A 23127-nucleotide genomic window follows, 5' to 3' on the forward strand; every position below is an offset into this window, starting at 1 on the left:
GTCTTATTACGTAGCTAATTAGAATGTAATGTCACTTTTTTCTGTAAATTTATGTATATATATATATATATATCACAGCTCCAAAACCTACGAAATACCCAGCCGGGTCATAGGATAAATAAGCACTCTCGAGCACGGCAAAATCACTCAGCAGGGCGGTTTATTTCAAAGATAACAGACGCGTTTCGGGAGAGCCCTCCCTTTCTCAATGTTCACATCTGACATTCAGTGCGCGGCATCATTTTCAATGTTTGCACAACATGAGTAGAAACAAACAAGGGACCAATTCATTTACGCAGCTTTGGGCGCCATCTTGTAGTGTATATTTACTTCACAATTTCACATACGTTGCTACCAGTTTCAGAACACCAAATTACTGCCGTGTATCGGCAAAAGCAAAGTCTCATAAACCAATCCAAAATATTATGCAAAATATTAATACATTTCATGGCTGGAATAACTATGCATTTTAAAGAAAAACTCAACTCCCGAACAGAACACAAAATTATACTGTGATTAAGTCGGACAAAATCTTGCCGTGGATCGGCAATTGCAGCCCACTAGGACTGCCACAACTTTGGTGCAATTAAAAAACTGAAGCAAATTCATCTAACTAAATGTTGCTAATAGTAGCGTCATTCATTAATATGAACAAAAGACAAAAACACTCGGAACATTGCTAAAGACACGGCATTAGCATTTCATTCAATGGGGGAAACTCAATATACAGCTCAGATAAATTTCATAACACAGAAGTACACATTGTTAACCCAAATGTGAGGCCAGTTCTTCTCCCATATTTAGGCCTCCAGGTGCTTTGGTCTCCAGGTCTATGATATAACGAGACTCTAGTCTCCTGAGTGTGAGCAATCTATTGCCCCCTCTCGGATTTTCTGCTACTTGGTCCAAACAAAGGTATCTGAGAAGATTCCTGTCACTGTTGTGTTTTAGAGAGAAATGTCGGGCCACCGGGTATGTAAAATCTTTATTTACAATGGCCCGCATGTGTTCCAAAACCCTCAGCTTGACAGGATTGATGGTACTCCCAACGTACCGTAGCATGCAAGGACACATTAGGTAATAAACTGCCAAATCTGTGTGACATGACATAAATTTTGTTATCCTCCTCCCATTTTTCATACCTGGGACCTGATATGTCAATGTCCTCATACTCGATACACAGGCTTTGCATTTTCCGCAAGGGAAAAAGCCTTTTGCATCCTTCAAAGTGCCCAATGGTTTCTTTATGGGCTGCAAGTATATATATATATATATCACTCACTCTTCCCCATACGAGGAAAAAACGGGCCGCACTCCAGGGCGATTTCTTTGAAGAGGTGTTTATTAAATTAACATATTTATTAAATTAGGGGGTTGATCACGTTTCTGGATCAACGCGTTTCGGTGTTGCAGCACACCTTGTTCACGATCAACAGTCTCTGTATAGTGATGTAATTTAAAAGGTTCAACATGACTCATTTCCTGTCATGTGAGTGGCCATTCGGAATTCTGGTCATTGTAGTTTACTGTCTTGTCGTAGTGTTTAATGTTCATAAGTTACTTTTTTTTGTTTACAGTGGAAGTGTGTTTGTATTTTGCTTATTGAGATATTTGTTTGCCAAGTTCATTTACTTAAACTGCAATGTTTAGTCTTTTTTTTTTTTTTTTTTGGCAGTTCGTTTTGTGAATCTTTACCACTTTGGTCCAAATTGGTTGTGAGTTCACATCTATAAGGTATCCAATTATGGCATTGAAACCTCATTTAATTTGCATCCCTCTAATGGGATTTATAACATAAATGCCATCTGTTTCCTTTGGCTTTAATTCGGTTCCTTATGGTTGTCATTTGTTTTGGCCAAATATCTGAATTTCTCTATTAACACCACATTATTATTGTAGATGAATATATAATTCTTCCGACTGATTTAGACCGTGTGGGTGTAGGGTCCTCATGTTTAGAATATAGCGCGATTCTTTTTTGCGCAATTCTGTTTCTCGATTTCCACCGCAGCTTTTTTCGGTACTGTTTCAATTCCGTAGAATCTTAATTTTGTCCAGTCTCCCTGATGTTCTTGTTCCATGTGCTTAGCCACTGCGTTGGATCGGTCTTTGTGTATAGTGGCTCTCATCTGTTCCATGATTCTTTTCTTCAGCTCGAACGTTGTACTGCCCACATATCTTTTAGGACATGGGCATTCCACTACGTAGATTGTGTAGGGTGTTTTACATGTTATACATTGGCGTATTTCCCATGTTTTGTTATTCGCCATAATTATTTCTTTCGTGGGTTTCGCTATTTGGCACATCTTGCATGAGTAACACTTTACGAATCCTTTGGTTTTTAGCCAATCACCTCCTTTTTTTCTTTTTTGGAAATGGCTGTGGATCATGTGATCTTTCAAATTCCTCGACCTTCTATAAGTTACAGTCGGGTGATTTCCCATCAGGTTCTTAACAGTTGTATCGAGTTGTAAAATTTTCCAATTTTTTCTCAAGATATTTTCAATTTGTTTGCTTTCTTGTGAATAATCCATTATCATTCTAATTGATGCCACTGATTTACAAGTTTTTCTTGCCAGACATTCAGTTCGTGTTTTGTTGTTGGCTCTTTCCCAACATTTTGATACAATTTTTGGCGGGTATTTTCTTTTCAAAAATCTTTCACCAGCTTTGCTGCTTTGTACGTCCCATTCATCTTTTTCGCTACAAATTCTGCGGATTCGTAGGAATTCCCCGTAGGGGATACTGGCTAGGAGAGATTTCTGGTGAAAGCTGGTTGCTTCCAGCGTTGCATTCGTAGCTGTGACCTTTCTATGCAATGTAGTTTGAATTTGATTATTCTTGATGTAAATCTCAGTGTCGAAGAATACAACCCTGTCTTTACTTATGGTGTAAGTAAATTTCAGGTCATTAGTACTGTTATTCAACACATTGAAATATTCCTCGAATTCTTCTTTGCTGCCATCCCATATTATTCAGAGGTCATCAATAAACCTTTTCCAGCTTACGATTTTATTTACTGATTCCTCATTGGCGATATTCCACGCTTTCTCCTGCTCCCACCACCCCATGGTGAGACACGCGTAGCTGGGGCTAAGGGCAAATCCCATCGCCGTCCCGCTATTTTGTCGTTATAGGTCTTCTCCGAACATAAATATGTTGTCTGTAAGGACTGTCTTAATCAGTGTCATTAACATCTTGTTATGTTCACTGTATTACATTTGTCTGTCCTGTAAGAAATAGTTGCAAGCATGTATTCCTGTCTCGTTATTTAATTAGTATACAGCCCGATAACATCCATAGTGATTAGATGATATGAAGATTGCCAAGGTGTATCCTCAAGTGCTCTTAATACATCTCTCATATCTTGAATGTAGGAACTTAATTGAGCCACATACGGTCTTAGAAAAAAGTCAATGTACTCTGCTATAGGTTCCAGTAATGAGCCTTTTGCCGATAGTATCGGTCTGCCTGGTGGTTTTTTCCCATCTTTGTGTACTTTCGGCAGAAAGTACACAGTCGCCATTGTTGGGTGTTGTACTGTCAGGAATTTTCTTTCAGCTTCATCGATGAGTCCCATTAATGACCATTTGGCCAGATTTGTGTCAATTTTGTCTTTAATTAATTTTGTTGGATATATATATATATATCTCACTCCAAAAGATGAACTCGCCACACTCCAGGACTGATAAGTGGGAGGTATTTCTCGAGTCTCAGTGCCAGCACCAGCTAACAGAGCATGCCGTTTATTTGACCACATTGCTGCAGCAGTGATAGTAACTTACCTGCAAAGTAAAAGACTGAAACTGTACGTGTGGTATAAAGACGCTCCACGTAATTCTTGCAATGTAATGACTCACAAAATAAACACTTGAGGGAATTGTAACTTTTTATGGGGCTTCTATTCAGTAGGGATTGCTCCTATATTCTATGTCAGACCTGGCAGCACTGAACAGAGCCATAACCCACACACCCCACTGCACAACATTTACAAAAAGCAAAACACATAGTGCACTGCTCTTTAAAAGCAACAGATTCACCTAGAACAACGGTAGAAATAAATGGAGGAATACATATTTTATTCAAATAAAATGGGGTGGTAAAGTGGCTCCCATATCATTGCACGGTGAAAGGCAAGTAGTAGAGAGAAATCAAGTGCATGTGTACGGCTTGGTGGTAGCTCTTGAACAGTGGTGTAGCTAGTGGGTGGGGGGGACAGTCCGCCCCTGGGCAGCTCTCTTTTTGGAGGCAGAGGAGGTAAACAAGTCGTGTCTGTCGACTACCACTATCCCACACCCCCGAGAACAAGTCATCCATCAGTGTCCATCCCCACTGATGGATGAACAAGCCGGCTGTCGGCCGCAACCCCCACCCCCGCTCTTACCTGCACCGGGCAGCAAAATTAGGGGACCCCCCGGGTGGCAGTAGGTTTAGCTATACCACTGCTCTTGAGTTGAGCATAGAAATCTGTGTTTTCAAAATAGAGTGAATTTCAGTGAGATGGGGCTCTAGGGTGTCATCTCTGTTTCCTTCTCTAATGCTCCCTCTGTTCTCTGGGCTGAATAGTACCAGTTGCCTAATGGTGAGCTTCCCCGTAAAGGCTGCCACCTCTGCACCTATATTGTTTCCATGATGGTCTACAGCTGGCACTTGGGGTTGTGCACCAAGACGGTCACAGCTATATGACGCGATGTGCCAGTGAAATGCCTTGCCCTCCTGCTACTTACATCCACTGGTCAGTGGCAAAAGAAAGCACTCAATGCTTTTGCATTCCCTGATCTGCCTGCAGAAAATGAACCTCCACACAAATAAGTACAGGGCCAAAGCAAAGAGCGGTTTTTTTTGCTCCTTCATAGAGCAACTCATCTGACGGATACTGCACACTGTGCATTCTTTGGAGTATGACCAACCACCAAATGTAGAACATCCACGCTGCCCATATAACGAGTACTTCAACATCGTCTTTACTGGGCACTTCTCTCCACAGCACCCCAGAAAAAATGCCTACATATCCCAGTGCGGAACCAATGAAATTGCCATATGCTGGTGTATTTGCAAACTCTAGGTGCCTTGTATGTACCACAGTAGCAAATCAACCAGTTGCTGATGAATGTGAGTTGATCAAGATCTGAACTATTTCACAGCAAGCGATGGTCGAGTGCGGCTGAGCTGTTGCCATTCTTTCTGCATCCATTCATAAAATTCCAGCCAAACCTAAAAATGGTTGTCATTACACTGTGTAAAGTGGGCTTTAAATGGGTATAAATTAGCTTGAACTACTTAGACGAACAGCTGACATGTAGAGACTATTTAAAATTGCAAATGCTTTGCTTTCGTTATAAGTATGATCTAGGAGTTCATCCAAGAGTAAGTTAAATGTTTTTTAAAAGAGTCCAAATCGCGCGTGCTAGAAGCCACCTTTTTAGACATTAATATTTAAATAAGTTATGCTTGTCAGACCATGTCTCAATAAAAATAAAGCTGTAGTGTGATTTTGTACATATATTCCGATACGAAGCAAATTAAAAGTGTTTATAGTTGAATAAAGAGAAAAGAATTAAAAATCAATTAAAAGTGTTTCGTGGCTGAAATAACAAAACTATATTGTTTTTGTGACCATCACCATAGTCGCTGTTTAAATAACTGTTTCTTTTTATAACAGACTATAAAAGATGTGCGAGGCTTCTCACACGGTTGGCAGTAAGCCCTATGTGCATGGACGGATGACGCAATTTTGGTAAGTGAGTGCTCTCTTAATTTAAGGCAACCCTTTTGGTAGGCATTGGATAAATCTACAAATGAGACTGGCTGATGCGTAGCAGAAACTTGAGCAGGAACAGGGAAACAGTCTCTGTCACGGAGCCAAGTATTACAACTTAGCTGATTTGACTCAGCGTAAAAATGTGTGTACACAGTGTGCATGTATAAACACGTCTGCCTAATTATTCTTTGTGTTTGGATAACACCTGAATAGAAATTGTTTTTTTAAAAGGATTAATCTTTATGGCACTTTAAATACAAGCACACACACTGCCCCATGGTGTTTGGCGACCTCACTCCCTCTCTAAGTGGAAGTTATATGATAGCCTTAGAAGAGGGCAAAATCGGATCTGTGTTATGTAGTGACCAGAAGCGACATATCTGCTCCGACTCAAGCAGGCCATGGGTCAGACATACTAATATTTGGCGCAACGCAGCAAGACAAACTACTGCACTGCGTAAATATGGAGGCAGGAATGTGCCTTTTTTGCTTACACATATCACATTCCTACTTTCTCTGTATGCTGGCACTTTTGTGGCTGCCAAGTGCCAACACAGGCACCCTTACTCCATTGTGCAATGCCTGCGTTACAGGCATTATTGTTTTTGTGCAAAAAACAATCCATTGATGGTGTTTCCTCTTTCTATGGGTACTGCAGAATGCAGCATACATAGAAAGAGGAAATAAAGAGAAAAAATAAATATATTTCTCTTTATGTCTCTGTTGCAATTGGGCCCATTTTCAGGTTTACTCGTTGTAAATATGGGAATATGCCAAACACCATGATCCCCTTTGCCAAACCAGAGCAACTCAATGCAGCGACCTGCGTTATTCCAAATTTACTATGCAATGCACAGTCTGCTTATGAACAATTTGAACAAATTCACAATCCACATACTCAGTTTCCTCCATATCATTGACAAACGAGCGGTGACTGGATCCAATAGTTCCCAAATATAATTCTTGGTCTCATCTGTTCTTCCCTTCTAGGCTAACAAAATTCACTGGCCTCCCCATACTCAAACTTCTGAAGACTACTCATTTTCCACCCCTCCCAACATTTGGAATAAGGTCTGCATTTATAATCTATGGCTGAGACTTACAAAGGATTTGCAGACCTGACACAGACTTGATAAAAAATCCTTTTGGAGATTTGTAAATCAGTGCAAATTGGCATTTGTGTTTGTTTGTAAGAAAAAGCAACGCAAACCAGTGTGGAGTGCTGCTTTGTAATACTGTGGTTTATGGGTGGTACCTGGGCACCCACCCATGGCTTTTGGCGCGAACCCCTATCTACTAACAATAGTGGGCAGGGTTTTGTGCCAAAAGTTAACCCGACTTAAAAGCACACATTAAAAAGAGGAAATGCTTTTATTTCTCCTAACCTTTCTCACTTTGCATATGTGCTGCACTGTACAACACATAACCAAAGTGGGATAACTTTTAAAGTTAGTCTAAGCATAGTATTTAGTACTGAGAATGGTAGGCTTCCAGCACAAAACCTATGCTAGACTCAGGCGGACACCTTTGCAGTATGGTGCAAAGATGTGTGCGTGGCACTCGGCAGCGTATTTGTACGCTAGAGAGCGAGCAGGACAGTGCCATAGCTCTGTAGATATGTGGCTTTCCTGCTCTCTCTCTCCGTCACACAACCCAGCGCAGCAACGGTGGGTGTTACGCTGCGTTGTGTGACAGATTTGTAAATCAGGGCCTAAATGTGCCGTCATCAAGTTAGCTAATAACTACTTAGCCCACTAGTCAAACTGTTTTCTCCAAGTCTCGTAAATATTTCCGAGAGAGAGCATTCCAGCCTGTCATCTTCGTTTCTTCTGAGATCTACATCTAGAAGTGTTTGTTAAACACTTCTTAAGAAGCCTTTAAATGAGTCCCATTCCACCGCACGTGAGGGTAAACTGACGTTTATCCTAAAAAATACATTTGGCTTGGCCTCTAAACTTAGGCAGCATGTCGAAATTGATAAACAATTTGAAATCCAGGGTTCATTGTTGAGTATTGCTCCTAAAAGAAGTACCTCCTATTATCTGAATATCAGAGTATTAGGAAATAGAGGTGGGGATATATATTGCCTCTACTACACTCTGTATCAATATTCTATCTGCCAGAAATGGAAAAATGTCTATATGTTGTTGAAAGAAATGTGTAAACTCTTTTATTATCAGTCTGCTCTTTCCATGTGTCAAATAGCCGTCCTCTCAAACAGACTCTACATACCAGCGGGATGTCAATGGCTGGGAGGGATGCATATCTGTACAACATGTTGAATAATGTATTGAAATCCCCATCTATTATAAAAGGTGGTGAATATATTGGAAAATTGGATTGTGAGAGAGGTTGAGTCATCAACAGTGAGACCATATAAAGACGCTATGGTGCAGATAGTGGACCGAAATCTTATCCTAGTAGTAATCCACCTGCCAGAATCCTCTGTCTGATGTTCTAAACCACTCACCGCTCCCCCTCCGCCCCCCACCTCCCCGGGTTTTACACCCACATGGCTACTCCTAGATACATATGTTCTTGTGGAACAGATCATCCCTTGAAACCTACTAAATGTCCATTCCACTCAGGCATAGTAAGATAGGTTTCCGGCAGTAGAATTATTTGACAGTAAGCAGAGTCAAGGTGCTGGAGAAGCTGACACTCTTCGATCTCTCTCTCAACTGGTTAGAATTCAATGAGAGGATATATATCTTATCTAGTGCCAAACCCCTCCTCCCACTATGCATTACCCCACCCCTATGTGAGAGAAAGAGAAAACATAATCATGGTGTCTCATAAAAGGAGAACAACTTTTTTTTGTTATTCTAGGTTCTCCCCCACCCTGTGCACTGTCCCACCAGGGAAGGAACGCTCCCAAATCCATAATTAACACTCTTATTCATGTTTTGTGGTTATAAAACAAATTACACAAATCCGTGTTTCATTTAAGCAGAATTCGCACCATTGGTGTTCTGAGTATAGCAGAAAGTAACAAGCATTTGCAATGCAATTGGTCTCGCCTTTGGGACCTTATAAGTACTTATCCATGCAGCACATTATCCTGGGTGCTGCAACCAGCGGCTCAAATTAAGCAGAGGGAGAGGGGATCAACGAGGGAGGGAGGAAAAGCCTGGAGGGAGATGAGAGCCGCAGAGGAGGTACGAAAGGTGTGAAGAGAGAAGAGAGCAGCAATGGAGGACGAGAAGCCTAGAGGGAGAGGAGATCAATGAGGGAAGGACGAGAAGCCTGGAGGGAGAGGAGAGCAATGAGGGAGTAACGAGAAGCCTGGAGGGAGAGGAGAGCAATGAGGGAGTAACGAGAAGCCTGGAGGGAGAGGAGAGGAGCAGAGGAGGTACGAAAGGTGTGAAGGGAGAAGAGAGCAGCATGGGAGGATGAGAAGCCTAGAGGGAGAGGAGATCAATGAGGGAAGGACGAGAAGCCTGGAGGGAGAAAAGAGGAGCAGAGGAGGTACGAAAGGTGTGAAGGGAGAAGAGAGCTGCAAGGGGAGGGAGGGGAGAGCAGCAGAGGAGGTACGAAAGTTGTGAAGGGAGAAGAAAGCAGCATGGGAGGATGAGAAGCCTAGAGGGAGAGGAGATCAATGAGGGAAGGACGAGAAGCCTGGAGGGAGAAAAGAGGAGCAGAGGAGGTACGAAAGGTGTGAAGGGAGAAGAGAGCAGCATGGGAGGATGAGAAGCCTAGAGGGAGAGGAGATCAATGAGGGAGGGACGAGAAGCCTGGAGGGAGAGGAGAGGAGCAGAGGGGGTACGAAAGGTGTGAAGGGAGAAGAGAGCAGCATGGGAGGATGAGAAGCCTAGAGGGAGAGGAGATCAATGAGGGAGGGACGAGAAGCCTGGAGGGAGAGGGGAGGAGCAGAGGAGGTACGAAAGGTGTGAAGGGAGAAGAGAGCAGCATGAATGAATGAATGAATAGAGTCTTTTATCGCGCAACTTAGCCCAAGGGCATCAAGGCCCCAAAGCAGGTCATCCAACACATAAAGCATGGGTGGATGAGAAGCCTAGAGGGAGAGGAGAGCAATGAGGGAGGGACAAGCGGGCAATTATTCATCAAACAATCTTCCCATGCAACATTTCCTTTGAATATGTACGCAACAATGCGTACCGCAGCCTCACACATGGACATAGATTAATTTCTGATAACACTCTCCACCCCTCCCCCATCCTCAGATGAGTCATGGTCGATCACCCTGGAGGAATCACCGATCCTTATTTTCAAATCCTTACTATCATGCCAATTTGCACTCTCCTGGACTAGCCATTATTAAGGCCATATTACAAGGCACACTCATTTTATGTGCAAATTCTGTTGCAGGTAAGTACTGCTACCAGGAGTGAGGTATTTGCCAAGGTTCACAATTAGTTCATCATTCCTAGATAGAGAGGTTAGACAGAGGCCTAGCGTACGGTATCAAACATGGTACCCTGACTTCGTAATGTTTTGCCACTTTCTGAATATTTCTGCTTGGGCAAACGGTACAGGTTTTCTAGGCTAAATGTGCCCAAGAAAGGAGGGAAACATGCTGAGGGGTGCTGTGCACATTTCAGAACCACGATTTTTGCATGCACTTTTATTTTCATGTAAACTAGGGTTTGTAGGGCACAGGCCTTAGAGTCAACCTGCTTCGAACACATACTGAACACAAGAAACAATTTGGGGCACTGGTGTCTACCCCTCCCAGGAGATACAGTGCCTCCCAGTAAGTGCCCGCCGCCGCTCTGATGGACTAGACTATACGTGACTCCTGACCCTTACGTCATTTTTAAAGGATATTTTAACTTTCGAAGGACAAGAAGTATGATTCCCCAAATAAACTATCCGCACCGCAATCTTCACCCTACACATATCAGCCTCTACTCTCAAACTGGTCTTACCCCCACCCCTCAATTATGACAATCGCAAACTGCCCCAGCAACACTCTTATCTAACTGCAATGGTCGGCCACACACACCGAGAGGGGGACAAGAGGCCTGGAGGTAGAGAAGAGGGTCGAGAGGAATGAAGGGAGAGGAGAGCAATGAAGGAGGGATGAGAAGCCTGGAGAGAGAGTGGAGCAACGAGGGAGGGACGAGAGGCCTGGTGGGAGAGGGGAGCGAAGAGTGAGGGACGAGAGGCCTTGAGGGAGAGGGGAGCAACGAGGAAGGGACGAGAGGCCTGGAGGGAGAGGGGAGCAATGAGGGAGGGACGAGAGGCCTGGTGGGAGAGGGGAGCAACGAGTGAGGGACGAGAGGCCTTGAGGGAGAGGGGAGCAACGAGGGAGGGACGAGAGGCCTGGTGGGAGAGGGGAGCAACGAGGGAGGGACGAGAGGCCTGGTGGGAGAGGGGAGCGAAGAGTGAGGGACGAGAGGCCTTGAGGGAGAGGGGAGCAACGAGGGAGGGACGAGAGGCCTGGTGGGAGAGGGGAGCGAAGAGTGAGGGACGAGAGGCCTTGAGGGAGAGGGGAGCAACGAGGGAGGGACGAGAGGCCTGGTGGGAGAGGGGAGCGAAGAGTGAGGGACGAGAGGCCTTGAGGGAGAGGGGAGCAACGAGGGAGGGAGAGAGGCCTGGAGGGAGAGGGGAGCAACGAGGGAGGGACGAGAGGCCTGTTGGGAGAGGGGAGCAACGAGGGAGGGACGAGAGGCCTGGTGGGAGAGGGGAGCGAAGAGTGAGGGACGAGAGGCCTTGAGGGAGAGGGGAGCAACGAGGGAGGGACGAGAGGCCTGGTGGGAGAGGGGAGCGAAGAGTGAGGGACGAGAGGCCTTGAGGGAGAGGGGAGCAACGAGGAAGGGACGAGAGGCCTGGTGGGAGAGGGGAGCGAAGAGTGAGGGACGAGAGGCCTTGAGGGAGAGGGGAGCAACGAGGAAGGGACGAGAGGCCTGGTGGGAGAGGGAAGCAACGAGTGAGGGACGAGAGGCCTTGAGGGAGAGGGGAGCAACGAGGGAGGGAGAGAGGCCTGGAGGGAGAGGGGAGCAACGAGGGAGGGACGAGAGGCCTGTTGGGAGAGGGGAGCAACGAGGGAGGGACGAGAGGCCTGGTGGGAGAGGGGAGCGAAGAGTGAGGGACGAGAGGCCTTGAGGGAGAGGGGAGCAACGAGGGAGGGACGAGAGGCCTGGTGGGAGAGGGGAGCGAAGAGTGAGGGACGAGAGGCCTTGAGGGAGAGGGGAGCAACGAGGAAGGGACGAGAGGCCTGGTGGGAGAGGGGAGCGAAGAGTGAGGGACGAGAGGCCTTGAGGGAGAGGGGAGCAACGAGGAAGGGACGAGAGGCCTGGTGGGAGAGGGAAGCAACGAGTGAGGGACGAGAGGCCTTGAGGGAGAGGGGAGCAACGAGGGAGGGAGAGAGGCCTGGAGGGAGAGGGGAGCAACGAGGGAGGGACGAGAGGCCTGTTGGGAGAGGGGAGCAACGAGGGAGGGACGAGAGGCCTGGTGGGAGAGGGGAGCGAAGAGTGAGGGACGAGAGGCCTTGAGGGAGAGGGGAGCAACGAGGGAGGGACGAGAGGCCTGGTGGGAGAGGGGAGCGAAGAGTGAGGGACGAGAGGCCTTGAGGGAGAGGGGAGCAACGAGGAAGGGACGAGAGGCCTGGTGGGAGAGGGGAGCGAAGAGTGAGGGACGAGAGGCCTTGAGGGAGAGGGGAGCAACGAGGAAGGGACGAGAGGCCTGGTGGGAGAGGGAAGCAACGAGTGAGGGACGAGAGGCCTTGAGGGAGAGGGGAGCAACGAGGGAGGGAGAGAGGCCTGGAGGGAGAGGGGAGCAACGAGGGAGGGACGAGAGGCCTTGAGGGAGAGGGGAGCAACGAGGGAGGGAAAGAGGCCTGGAGGGAGAGGGGAGCAACGAGGGAGGGACGAGAGGCCTGGTGGGAGAGGGGAGCGAAGAGTGAGGGACGAGAGGCCTTGAGGGAGAGGGGAGCAACGAGGAAGGGACGAGAGGCCTGGTGGGAGAGGGGAGCAACGAGTGAGGGACGAGAGGCCTTGAGGGAGAGGGGAGCAACGAGGGAGGGAGAGAGGCCTGGAGGGAGAGGGGAGCAACGAGGGAGGGACGAGAGGCCTGGTGGGAGAGGGGAGCGAAGAGTGAGGGACGAGAGGCCTTGAGGGAGAGGGGAGCAACGAGGGAGGGACGAGAGGCCTTGAGGGAGAGGGGAGCAACGAGGGAGGGAGAGAGGCCTGGAGGGAGAGGGGAGCAACGAGGGAGGGACGAGAGGCCTGGTGGGAGAGGGGAGCGAAGAGTGAGGGACGAGAGGCCTTGAGGGAGAGGGGAGCAACGAGGGAGGGAGAGAGGCCTGGAGGGAGAGGGGAGCAACGAGGGAGGGACGAGAGGCCTTGAGGGAGAGGGGAGCAACGAGGGAGGGAGAGAGGCCTGGAGGGAGAGGGGAGCAACGAGGGAGGGACAAGAGGCCTGGTGGGAGAGGGGAGCAACGAGTGAGGGACGAGAGGCCTTGAGGGAGAGGGGAGCAACGAGGGAGGGACGAGAGGCCTTGAGGGAGAGGGGAGCAACGAGGGAGGGACGAGAGGCCTGGTGGGAGAGAGTAGCAACCAGGGAGGGACGAGAGGCCTGGAGGGAAAGGGGAGTAGTATGGAAGGGGGTGGGGAAGAGGGTGCTACAGAGCAAGAGTGTGAAAGATAAAACCCAGTGTCCATGGATCAAGCATTAAGCTGAGACAAGAAAGTGTTCATTAAAAGTGATGGTAAGGGCGCAGAAGGAGAGGAGTGACTCAGGGGAAGTACAAAAAACAAAAATAGGCACGGCCTCCTCCTGCCGGACAACCAAAAGAACCCACTAGTGCAATCGCCATGGGAGGAAGGAGCCACACAAAGCAGGGACAGTTGCAGTAATAGACAAATAAGAATCCAGCATTTCTAAATGCAGCAGCTAACAGCCAATGGCAATAGGTGGGTTGCCAGAGCCCCACAGAGAGATACAACAGTTCAGCTCTGATGCTCGACCTAAAAATCTAGAAGTTGACACTTTATAGACACGCTACACTTGCGCATATCACACACACTAGCATGGTCTGAAAGCACATGAAGACAGTGGGGTGGTAGAAGGAGAGATTTGGCTGGAATTGTCTCTATGCTCAATATTCTAATTTTTCTTTATTTGTTTCCCTCTGTTTAAATTAAAACATTGTGCAGCAAGTGAGCAGATTTTTCTAATAGCATTACAGCTCTTCTAAGGGACGCACTGGTTGTTAAATATTTTCTCTCACATTCTGAAGTTGTGTTAAACAGGTTGCAACCCAACTGGCCATAGACATTGAGAATACGCATTCTAAAAATACTTAGTAACATTACATAATAGTCAATGTATATGTGCTGCGACTCTGCACTGACTCTACACAAGTACATTTAGATTTTTGATTGGGTTTTTGCAAAAAAATGCGTATTGTGCTTGCTCGTATTTAGTATAATCAGTGTATTAGATGGTTTCTCCAACATAGTGCGTCTTTAGACTTGCGTCTTTAAATCTCTTGTAGATGTGCCTGGCATTGCAAGTGGCATGCTTTCAGGTTTCTTTCCCATCAGTGCCTAGAGATATTGCATGCATTGCTAACTTCGCATATCACCTCTCATCTCCATGCACGCTATTTCTGGCTACTGTGTTTACTCACACTACAGAGCTTTGTATTTTCCTTCCATTGTCTCCGTGTGGTATAAATAGGCTGTCATACTGAACACCTTCTCCTGAAGGAATTGCTCAGGGTTTAGCAGCGCTACTAGCAAACATGCCACCCATCCTTGAAACCACATAGAATGCGAGTATTCAACAACCTTCAGTGGTTGCCGACAATCTTTCACAGTTTATGTCTGAATATTGACTGAACAACTGCCAAACTCTGTTCAGCAAACAAACCCGAAATGGAGAAATGTAATTATACCGCGGCCATGTCCAAAATAGAAAAAAATGTACTCTGTACACTACATGCAAAATGGATCATTTGTCAGTCATTGCTATGACTCCGTACTTCAGCACTTTTACTATTGCATTGTGTTTGGCATAATGGCATTGTGTAGTTGTGACACTGCTGGTGCGCGGTTTCGCGGAGACCTGCAGTTTGATCAAAGAGCATGTTTGAATGCTCGCCAAGGTCTGCCTTTTTAGTGGAACACTGTGACGGGTTTGTGGACTGCACAATTGGAAAGGTCTCAATCGGCGCCAATATAGGTATTAACCTATGCGAATTAATACTACATAGTGATCTCATAAACCGCAACACCCCTCCTAGACAATGAAGGAATTGCAAGCACATGTGGTTTTCAATCGCCTTTGTTAAGATATGTACGGACACAGATATTTACAGGGCGCTTTTTCGCATTGGAGGAACGGGTTGTCATTGGTTAACCGCTGCAGCACTGTGTTTCAAATAACTATTAAATGATCCTACTAATCAAAATGACACGTTAAGAACAGTACAATTCATGTAAGGAGACCTGAGACAAACAGGGGGCCCGGACTGGCCATTGCGGGCACCGGGCAATCCCCCGGTAGGCCGCAAGGGTGGGGGCCGGTTTTGGGCCCCTGGGGGCCGTTTTTGTTACAGGGCTGTTTTTGCAGCTTGGCTGCAAAATCGGCCCTGTAACAAAATCGGCCGAAAACCGGCCCCAGCATAGTCCCATCAGGTCAACAGAACCCCCCCGCCCCCAACATACCCAACATCCCGCAAATAACACACAGACACCAGTGTTAGATTGGGAAAAAGTTGCTGCAGGTTTATTACATACAACGTTATGTAATTACTGTGGGTTATCTTACGGACGATCCAAGGGCAGGCTGCATTCTCGCCACCTGCCCGCCTGATGAGCCAAGCAGCACAGTGGCGAACCACCCATCTGCTGCGCCATTATGGTAATCACTCTACTCACGCCCCTTGCGGGGCGTATCTAGGCAAACCCCCGGTTGCACAGGCCCACAACCGCCCGAAGGACTACTGGGGCGCCAACACGGGTTCCTGGACCTCCCATGAGGTTCGAGGTTAGGCTCTGGCACCCCTATGTGCCCGCTGAAGTACAATGTTGCACCTCTCTGCTTCTGGATCGCCCTGTAACTCCGCCTGCAACGAAAAAGAACACATTAAAGCTCCCCCAGGTGCCCACCCCCCCAAGCAGACACTCAGGGTAAGAGGTAGGGAGGGAAAAGAGTGTCCCGATGCCCGACGTCCGGAGTGGCAAAGAGGCAGCTAAAATGGGGAGGGGGAGATATATACCCCCTCGCCTTGCCTGCCGCCCCGGACGCGCGTCACAGCCCACTAGGCTCCCCCTGCCCGGGGGAGGAGTGGAAGACCACAGGTAAGGGGGCGGGGGAAGCCCTCTGGGACTAAGGGGCCCGCCCTCCTGATGGCCACCGAGTGGCCTCGGGCAGCCGCATAGTCCCATCAGGTCAACAGAACCCCCCGCCCCCAACATACCCAACATCCCGCAAATAACACACAGACACCAGTGTTAGATTGGGAAAAAGTTGCTGCAGGTTTATTACATACAACGTTATGTAATCACTGTGGGTTATCTTACGGACGATCCAAGGGCAGGCTGCATTCTCGCCACCTGCCCGCCTGATGAGCCAAGCAGCACAGTGGCGAACCACCCATCTGCTGCGCCATTATGGTAATCACTCTACTCACGCCCCTTGCGGGGCGTATCTAGGCAAACCCCCGGTTGCACAGGCCCACAACCGCCCGAAGGACTACTGGGGCGCCGACACGGGTTCCTGGACCTCCCATGAGGTTCGAGGTTAGGCTCTGGCACCCCTATGTGCCCGCTGAAGTACAATGTTGCACCTCTCTGCTTCCGGATCGCCCTGTAACTCTGCCACAGCCCGGCCGGCGGCCACCGTCGCCGCCCGGGCCCCCCACCACTTCGCTACTTAGGGAAACCTGCAACCCTTGCTCTGCAGAGCTACTCGTCAGTCCCATAGGAACAAGTCAAACCGCACGAGAGAGTTGGACCCCTTCCACTTCAAAGTGACCTGATCCTGTCCTGAATCAACACATGCCTGACAAACCAAAGCCCCTCTGTCACTAATCTGCAGATTACCCCCGGGTCTCAATGCCTCTACAGGATTAGAGTAGACCGTCCCAGGTACGTGGGGTCATACCCCCAGCCCCATTGCTGATAGTGCTTCCTGTAATCTGTACAATAGGAGAACCAGCACACGCCTCTGAGACCCAACCACAAACCTACACAAAGCGTCAGCAGACTACACCCCGGTAAGTTTCCACTACTGCCGCAACGCGGTCCCCCGAATAATCAGTAAACAGTGCTACTGACTAAACGCTTGGGCTTCCATACTCAAAGAGTACAGGGGATCATTCTAGTGAAAATTACATATATTCTTTTAATAAATAACTTGTGTGGAGTCCCTACATTTGATATCACAGAATTGCAATGGTAAAACACTGGCTTCACAAAGCCCTCGTGAGTTTGGCCACGAGGCTGTTTAGTCCATGCTACCAATAGGATAGCTTGACTATAAGGTTGACATACAACCACCACACTAAGGGATTGCTTTGACTGCTACAAGGTGCCCCGAGAGCTGGAGACATCATCAGGCCAACTTCTCCATTGAGGAAAGGAGTGTTGGGTCACCAGATAGATCAGTGAGAACCCCCGAAAACTAAGCGGGGAAAATAGTGCGGCCCCCCCCCCCCTTGATCGCCACAGGAGTAAGCCCAGACAGCAAATCTGTACATTGTATAAGTTAAGGTGCCCAGGAGAATTTTCGCACAGCAATTGAAGAGTGCCACCATAGATGAAAAGGCAATTCCAATAACTTATGTACACAAACTACACGCTGCACGTGACGCTGTACTGCCTCCAGTAGGAGGATGTAAAGCGTCGCTGCTGGAATATGTGCCTGGGGTAGTTAGCCGCTTGTATGCATCACTACCCTTAGTGCATGTCAGAGGGAGGATGCCCCACAATACTGCAGTGCGATCAGCTCTACACCTGCCACTGCTGAGCGGCTCCCTGGTACATCCGGCCCAGAGCAATGGCACATACTGCAACTGTGTGCCCTCTTCCAGGGTAAAGAAAGAGGGCATGCCAAGGTCAACTGACCCTGTCACCATTGGCTCTACAACTGTGTACTTCATTTTCTGAAATGGTGAGACAGCTGGCTTCACCTGCCTTCTTGGGTTTATTCTGGAGGTAGCTTCAGCCATGCTACATCTAAGATAGCTTGTCTATAAGGATGACTTACGAACACCACTAAGGGATTGCTTTGACTGAAACCAAGTGCCCCCCTATGATCCAGACCTGAAACACATGCCTGCTGAAACCAATGCCCCTCTGACACTAATCTGCAAAATAACCCCCGGGTCCAATTCCTCTACAGCAATAGTGTAGACTATCCCAGGTTTGTGAGGTCATACCCCTAGGTGAATGACCAGGTGCTGAGGGGCCTCCCCTGCTGAAATTGCTTCCTAATCTATACCATAGGAGATCCAGCGCATGCCACTGAGACCCACCACACAAGCGTCAGCAGTTACACCCAGGTCAATTTTCAACTTCTGCCGAAACGCAGTTCTCCGAATAATCAACTGTAAACTGTGCTTTGTTTAAACGCTTGTGTATCTATACTCACGAAGAGTACAGAGGGTTATTCTAGTGCAAAATCCATAAATTTTTTAGTATATAACTCGCGTGGTGGCCTTACATTTGATATACAGGATTGCAATGGTAAAACAGCTGGCATCATCTGCCCCCAAGTTTAGCCTGGAGGCTGCTTAAGACCATGCTACCTATAGGAAAGCTTGTCTGTAAGGAAGACTTACAACCCCCATAAGGGATTGTATAGACTGATCCAAGGTGCCCCCAGAATTGGAGACATCAGTACCACAGGCCAACTTCTCACATTGGGAGGGGCTCCAAAGGAATCTCTAAGTTACTCGAGTTTATTCACGAGGTTGTTCCAGCGCAAGCCAGGGGAGCCCAACCACACGTAAACGTGTTTGAGAAGCCGTGTGTCCAATTCCTGATGGGAGCCCACCGAGCCAAGCCACCACCCTTCTGATTGAAAACGAGCAAAAGGGGTGTTAAGATACCCGAAAGATCATGTAAACCCCCACATTAAAGGGCTTCATAATAGCTGATAAGAGCGATCCCATAGCTTATTTACCCAAACTACTCGCCACACGAGATGCTGTGCGGCCTCCTACTGGCCCTATCTGGAGGAAGTAAAGCGTCGCCCGCTGGGACATGAGCCTGTGGTAAATAGCCGCTTGTCACATAACTACCCAAGTACATGTCAGAAGAGGATGCACCAAAGACTGTCGTGCGATCAGCTCGGATCCCGCCAATGCTGAGTGGCTCCCAGGTACCTCCGGCCCAAAGCCAAGGAACATATGCTAACCCGAAGGCAGAATAACCAGCATGTTTCAAGACCCAAACATGTAATTCTGGGTCTTGAAAGGCCGGAGAACCAGGGGATGGGTCTCCGCCCCCATGAACTTCAAATAGAACACAAGGACCCATGTGGTGCTACCTGACCCATGTGGGGTCCTGTATCGACAATGAACCAAGTCGAGAAATACAGAGGCAGGCGCTGCAAACCCAGTTGGGTGACCCCAAGAGTCCCCTCACACTAAGGCTGAAGTCCTATCCCGGGTAGCCCCATCTGTTGTCCAAGGTGCCCTCGGGTGGAAAGGCACCTGCCCTAGTTCGCTTGTTCGCCCCCCGGGGGTGCTAGCCCTCCCCTGACGTTAGAGAAAAGAGCATGCTTGAAACAAATGGGTGCTGGAGAGCGTATGAAAAGGGGCGGTTCGAGGGGTAGATCAAGCCCCGAACTGTGCATGCCGATATCTGCGCGCTGAATGAAGCAGGAGCCTGCCCAAGGAACTGCCCCTTGAAGAGAAATGGGCATGCTTGAAAATAGTGGGTGCTAGTGAACGTATGAATGGTCAGTAATGAGATGTACCAAGTCCTGACTATGCATGCCAGTCTCTGCGCGCTGCATGAAGCCGGAGCCAGCCCCAGGAACTGCCTCTTGTATTGCGACTTGAGGGGGGGACATGCAACACCTAATCAGTTAACTTCGCACCGCCCCGCTGCGCCCACAGCCCCCCCAATGACAGTTTGCTATGGTGCCTATCCTGATAGCACCTCAGGAGGCCCACCAAGAGGGTAGGGAGGTACTCCAGATGGATAGTCAAGCCCTTGCTATAGTCTGGGGGGAGCCTCGAAATATAGAAAAGAATATTCCCTTGGTTCTGATGGGTCCTCCCGGGTGTTCTAGTGGTTAGAGGGTCTGCCCAAACAACATGTTGACCCTCTCCCTGTACTTGATCCTCTACTAAAACTGCGCACTTAACTTCTCTCTCAAAGCACCCCACTACTTGCACTAAGTCGCTCTCGAAGCATGCACGCCTGACCCTTTCTACCTGTAACGCCCCATATGTTAACTCTTGACTGTATGCTCAGGGGAACAGGTCTGCATCTAGCTAGAAATGTGTTCGCAATGCTCACATATCGGTTCTGTATAGGTAGTTGCGCTCGCTGACATAATCTATAAAAGTCTGCGCTGTAAGGAGCCAAGAAAGAAATGTACATGAATGCCAGCTGCTGCGAGAAGAGAGAGGCAAGGCAGCTCGCACCTGTTTCCCCTGCAACAAAGTCGACCGCTTTGAAGTGAAGCCTCAGCCCCTCCATTAAAGGCGAGTGCCGTGCCCTCTCCAAGTAGCCTTCCGGAAACTGGCTTGCTGCATGAAGTACCTACGCAGACTTGCCACCCTGGCAGCCATGCGCTACTGAGGCCACTGAGTTACCTGTGTTCTAGAAAGTCGAAAAAAAAGGGGGGGGTGTCCTCTTACCAAATTCGTCACCAGACAAATTTATCTACCCCACTGTTCTCCTGGAAGGGCATGTCCCCGGGCGCCTACCTGCCCTGTGAAGGACCACATACGCATCCCACCGGGCAGTGCGCAGGAGGCCCATAATCCACAGCCTAGGCAGTAGTGGCGCGGCGGCTGCAAGAAAAAGGGGGCGGGCACCCGCCCACGGGCCCGCCAACGAGGGATCGTGAAAGGGTTCAGTCACAACACTGTGACTGTGGCGTTCGGGGGGGCACAGCAGTAGGCCCCCCATGCACGCTCGCATGTCTACTGACGCTTGCGCCGAAACCACGTGGGCATGTCTGTGATTGAAACGGCTGCCCCACAAGCCAATCCCACTAATTACATGGCGGAGCCCATGAGGGGCACGGCGGCTTACCTCACTGACATGAAAGAACACCCCTAGCCCAGGGTGGCGAACACAGGAAACCCTTCTTTACTGCTTTTTACCTCGTGTTCCGGTCAGCGGGCGGAGCCGTTTCGGGAAGTCTCAATAAATGCATAATTAAAGAGGCTCATTTATTCTGACCGGGCAGAAACCTAAACTAAATAATGAATGGAAAGTCTGAATCAGTGTGCAACAGGAGTAGCGCGGCACCCTGAGATCAGTCTAGAGATAGTCGCTTTTTGCATTATTCTGTGAGGCAGCTAAAATATCGCTCTCCAGGGAACGCTCGCAACAAAATTCTAAATACTACAGACGAGACCATGTTATGAGCAGGGTGGCTGGAATCAGTCATGCATGTGTGCATGTGTACCGTGCTATAAATGGAAATATACCAGTGCAAATACTCATTCTTCTGGGTACCAGTATGCTCCTAAGAAATGCAGCACTCTCCCTTTACATGTTTTGCAGCAGAACTGACAATTGCAGGTACTCTCCCTTTCAAATAAAGACGGTAATGAATTCAGTACCGGACAAAACCTGCCCACAAGCACTGCTTGTATGTGAAGGTATACAAGTGCTGAAGCTTAATAACAGAAGCTAATCAGGCCACCCACAGCCCCAGATACATACATCACGAACAATAACTGATGCAGGCAGGAGTGGTGGCGGAAAACCGGGGAGAGCGCGCAAGGTAGCAGGCCGAATCGGTCTGCAAGATAACGACATCGCACTAAACGTCTTACGCTGGTGCTGAGCTCATGCGCGAGCCGGAAAAAGGATGGCCAACACACGCACCAAAATTACTGACAATGAAGCAAATGATGCGCTTCCATGCTTGATTGAGCGCTATAATGTTATTGTTGTAAAGCCCGGCCCCCAAGGGAAGCACACAAACTGAACCCGCCGCAACGACCAGGCACAAGGCCGACACGTGCGAGGGGTCTGGCAAGCAAGGAAATTAGGGAACTAAAACATACACTGCTGTAGGAACAACATTGTGAAACAGGAATAATTATTTGATTTGTATACTCCCCGGTGCAGATTGTCTTGTTTTCACAGATTGAGATCTGCATCCTCAAAACCCCTTTTGTATCATGCTGTCGGGTCTCGTGCAGAAGTGCATAAGTGCCGAGGACCGTCTCCGCTTCAGAGTCCTGAACGAGGCTGGCTAAGGGTAGTTCTTTTACCTAAACCTTCTTGATAACATATAAGTTAACAAGGCTGCAGGCCAGTTACACAGTGATGTTAATTTGTGCACGTGGGACGGCAAAGCATGACCCGGTATTATTTATTTCTCTATTTTTTATTTATTTTTTATTTTTTTTGCATCAGCCAGACACTGAAGCTTGATTCCCAAGAGGGTATGCGGCTGTCCAGCTACATATTTCTCCCCATTCCTACATCGTTTTGACGCTAAGCAGATGTCGAACCGAGCAAATGTCTCCCCATTCAGTGCTGGGCATCTAGTAACATTTGGTTGGCAAAACGTACACAAGCAACGCGGGTAAAACAATGTGAATTAACGGTTTGGATTGCAGCACCAAAGCCAGGCACATCCTTGTTCGGGTCACCGCACCCGCAGCCAGCATCTCAAGGGTTGACAAGGTCATGCCTGCATGCAGCACCGAGGGAGAAGGGGTGAGCACAACCCACTCCACCATGTACCCGCACTCCATGCATTGTGTTCACAAGGGCGCGCCTCCAGCCACGATCAAGGAACAAACCCTGGCCCACAAGTTCACACTCCCGCATATCGCACACTTAAAGGGGCACAGCGCCTCGCGGGCCGCGGCACAATCTGTCCTATCCGGGGAGGGGGACTTAAAACCCGTTACCATGTTCGCATGGACATTGGTACTACCCCTGCAATGCCTACAGGAAAGGTGGCTGCAGGACACTTAAAGCTAATAGCATGCCGGGCCATATCCAGCAGACTGCACTCCAGACAATGGCCGGGTCGGTCGGCATGGATGCCGGGAGGGTATGAGGGGGGGGGGGGGGGGGGGGGCAGGGGGTAGAACAACCTACCATGCATAGCTCCTGGGCCCGAGGACCACGTGAGCAGACGGCATGTGCACGCAGCATCACCTCAATCCCCTCGCAGTAGCCATGCCGGAAAGTACCGAGCATCCACCCCTCCACCTAGCGGACCCAGACGCCTGCTTGCAG

General features: G+C 48.6%; 1 protein-coding gene across 1 annotated transcript in view; it reads left to right on the forward strand.

Moving 5' to 3' along the window:
- ALKAL2 (ALK and LTK ligand 2) overlaps positions 1-23127 on the forward strand; it is a 288764-nt gene that overhangs the window by 202085 nt on the left and 63552 nt on the right. The window contains exon 5 of the mRNA XM_078646793.1: positions 5663-5737. Within this exon, the coding sequence (XP_078502919.1) occupies positions 5663-5727 (65 nt within the window). The 3' untranslated portion in view covers positions 5728-5737. The remainder of the gene's footprint in view (positions 1-5662; positions 5738-23127) is intronic.

The sequence above is a fragment of the Lissotriton helveticus genome, chromosome 6, assembly GCF_964261635.1.
Source record: "Lissotriton helveticus chromosome 6, aLisHel1.1, whole genome shotgun sequence".
NCBI lineage: Eukaryota > Metazoa > Chordata > Amphibia > Caudata > Salamandridae > Lissotriton > Lissotriton helveticus.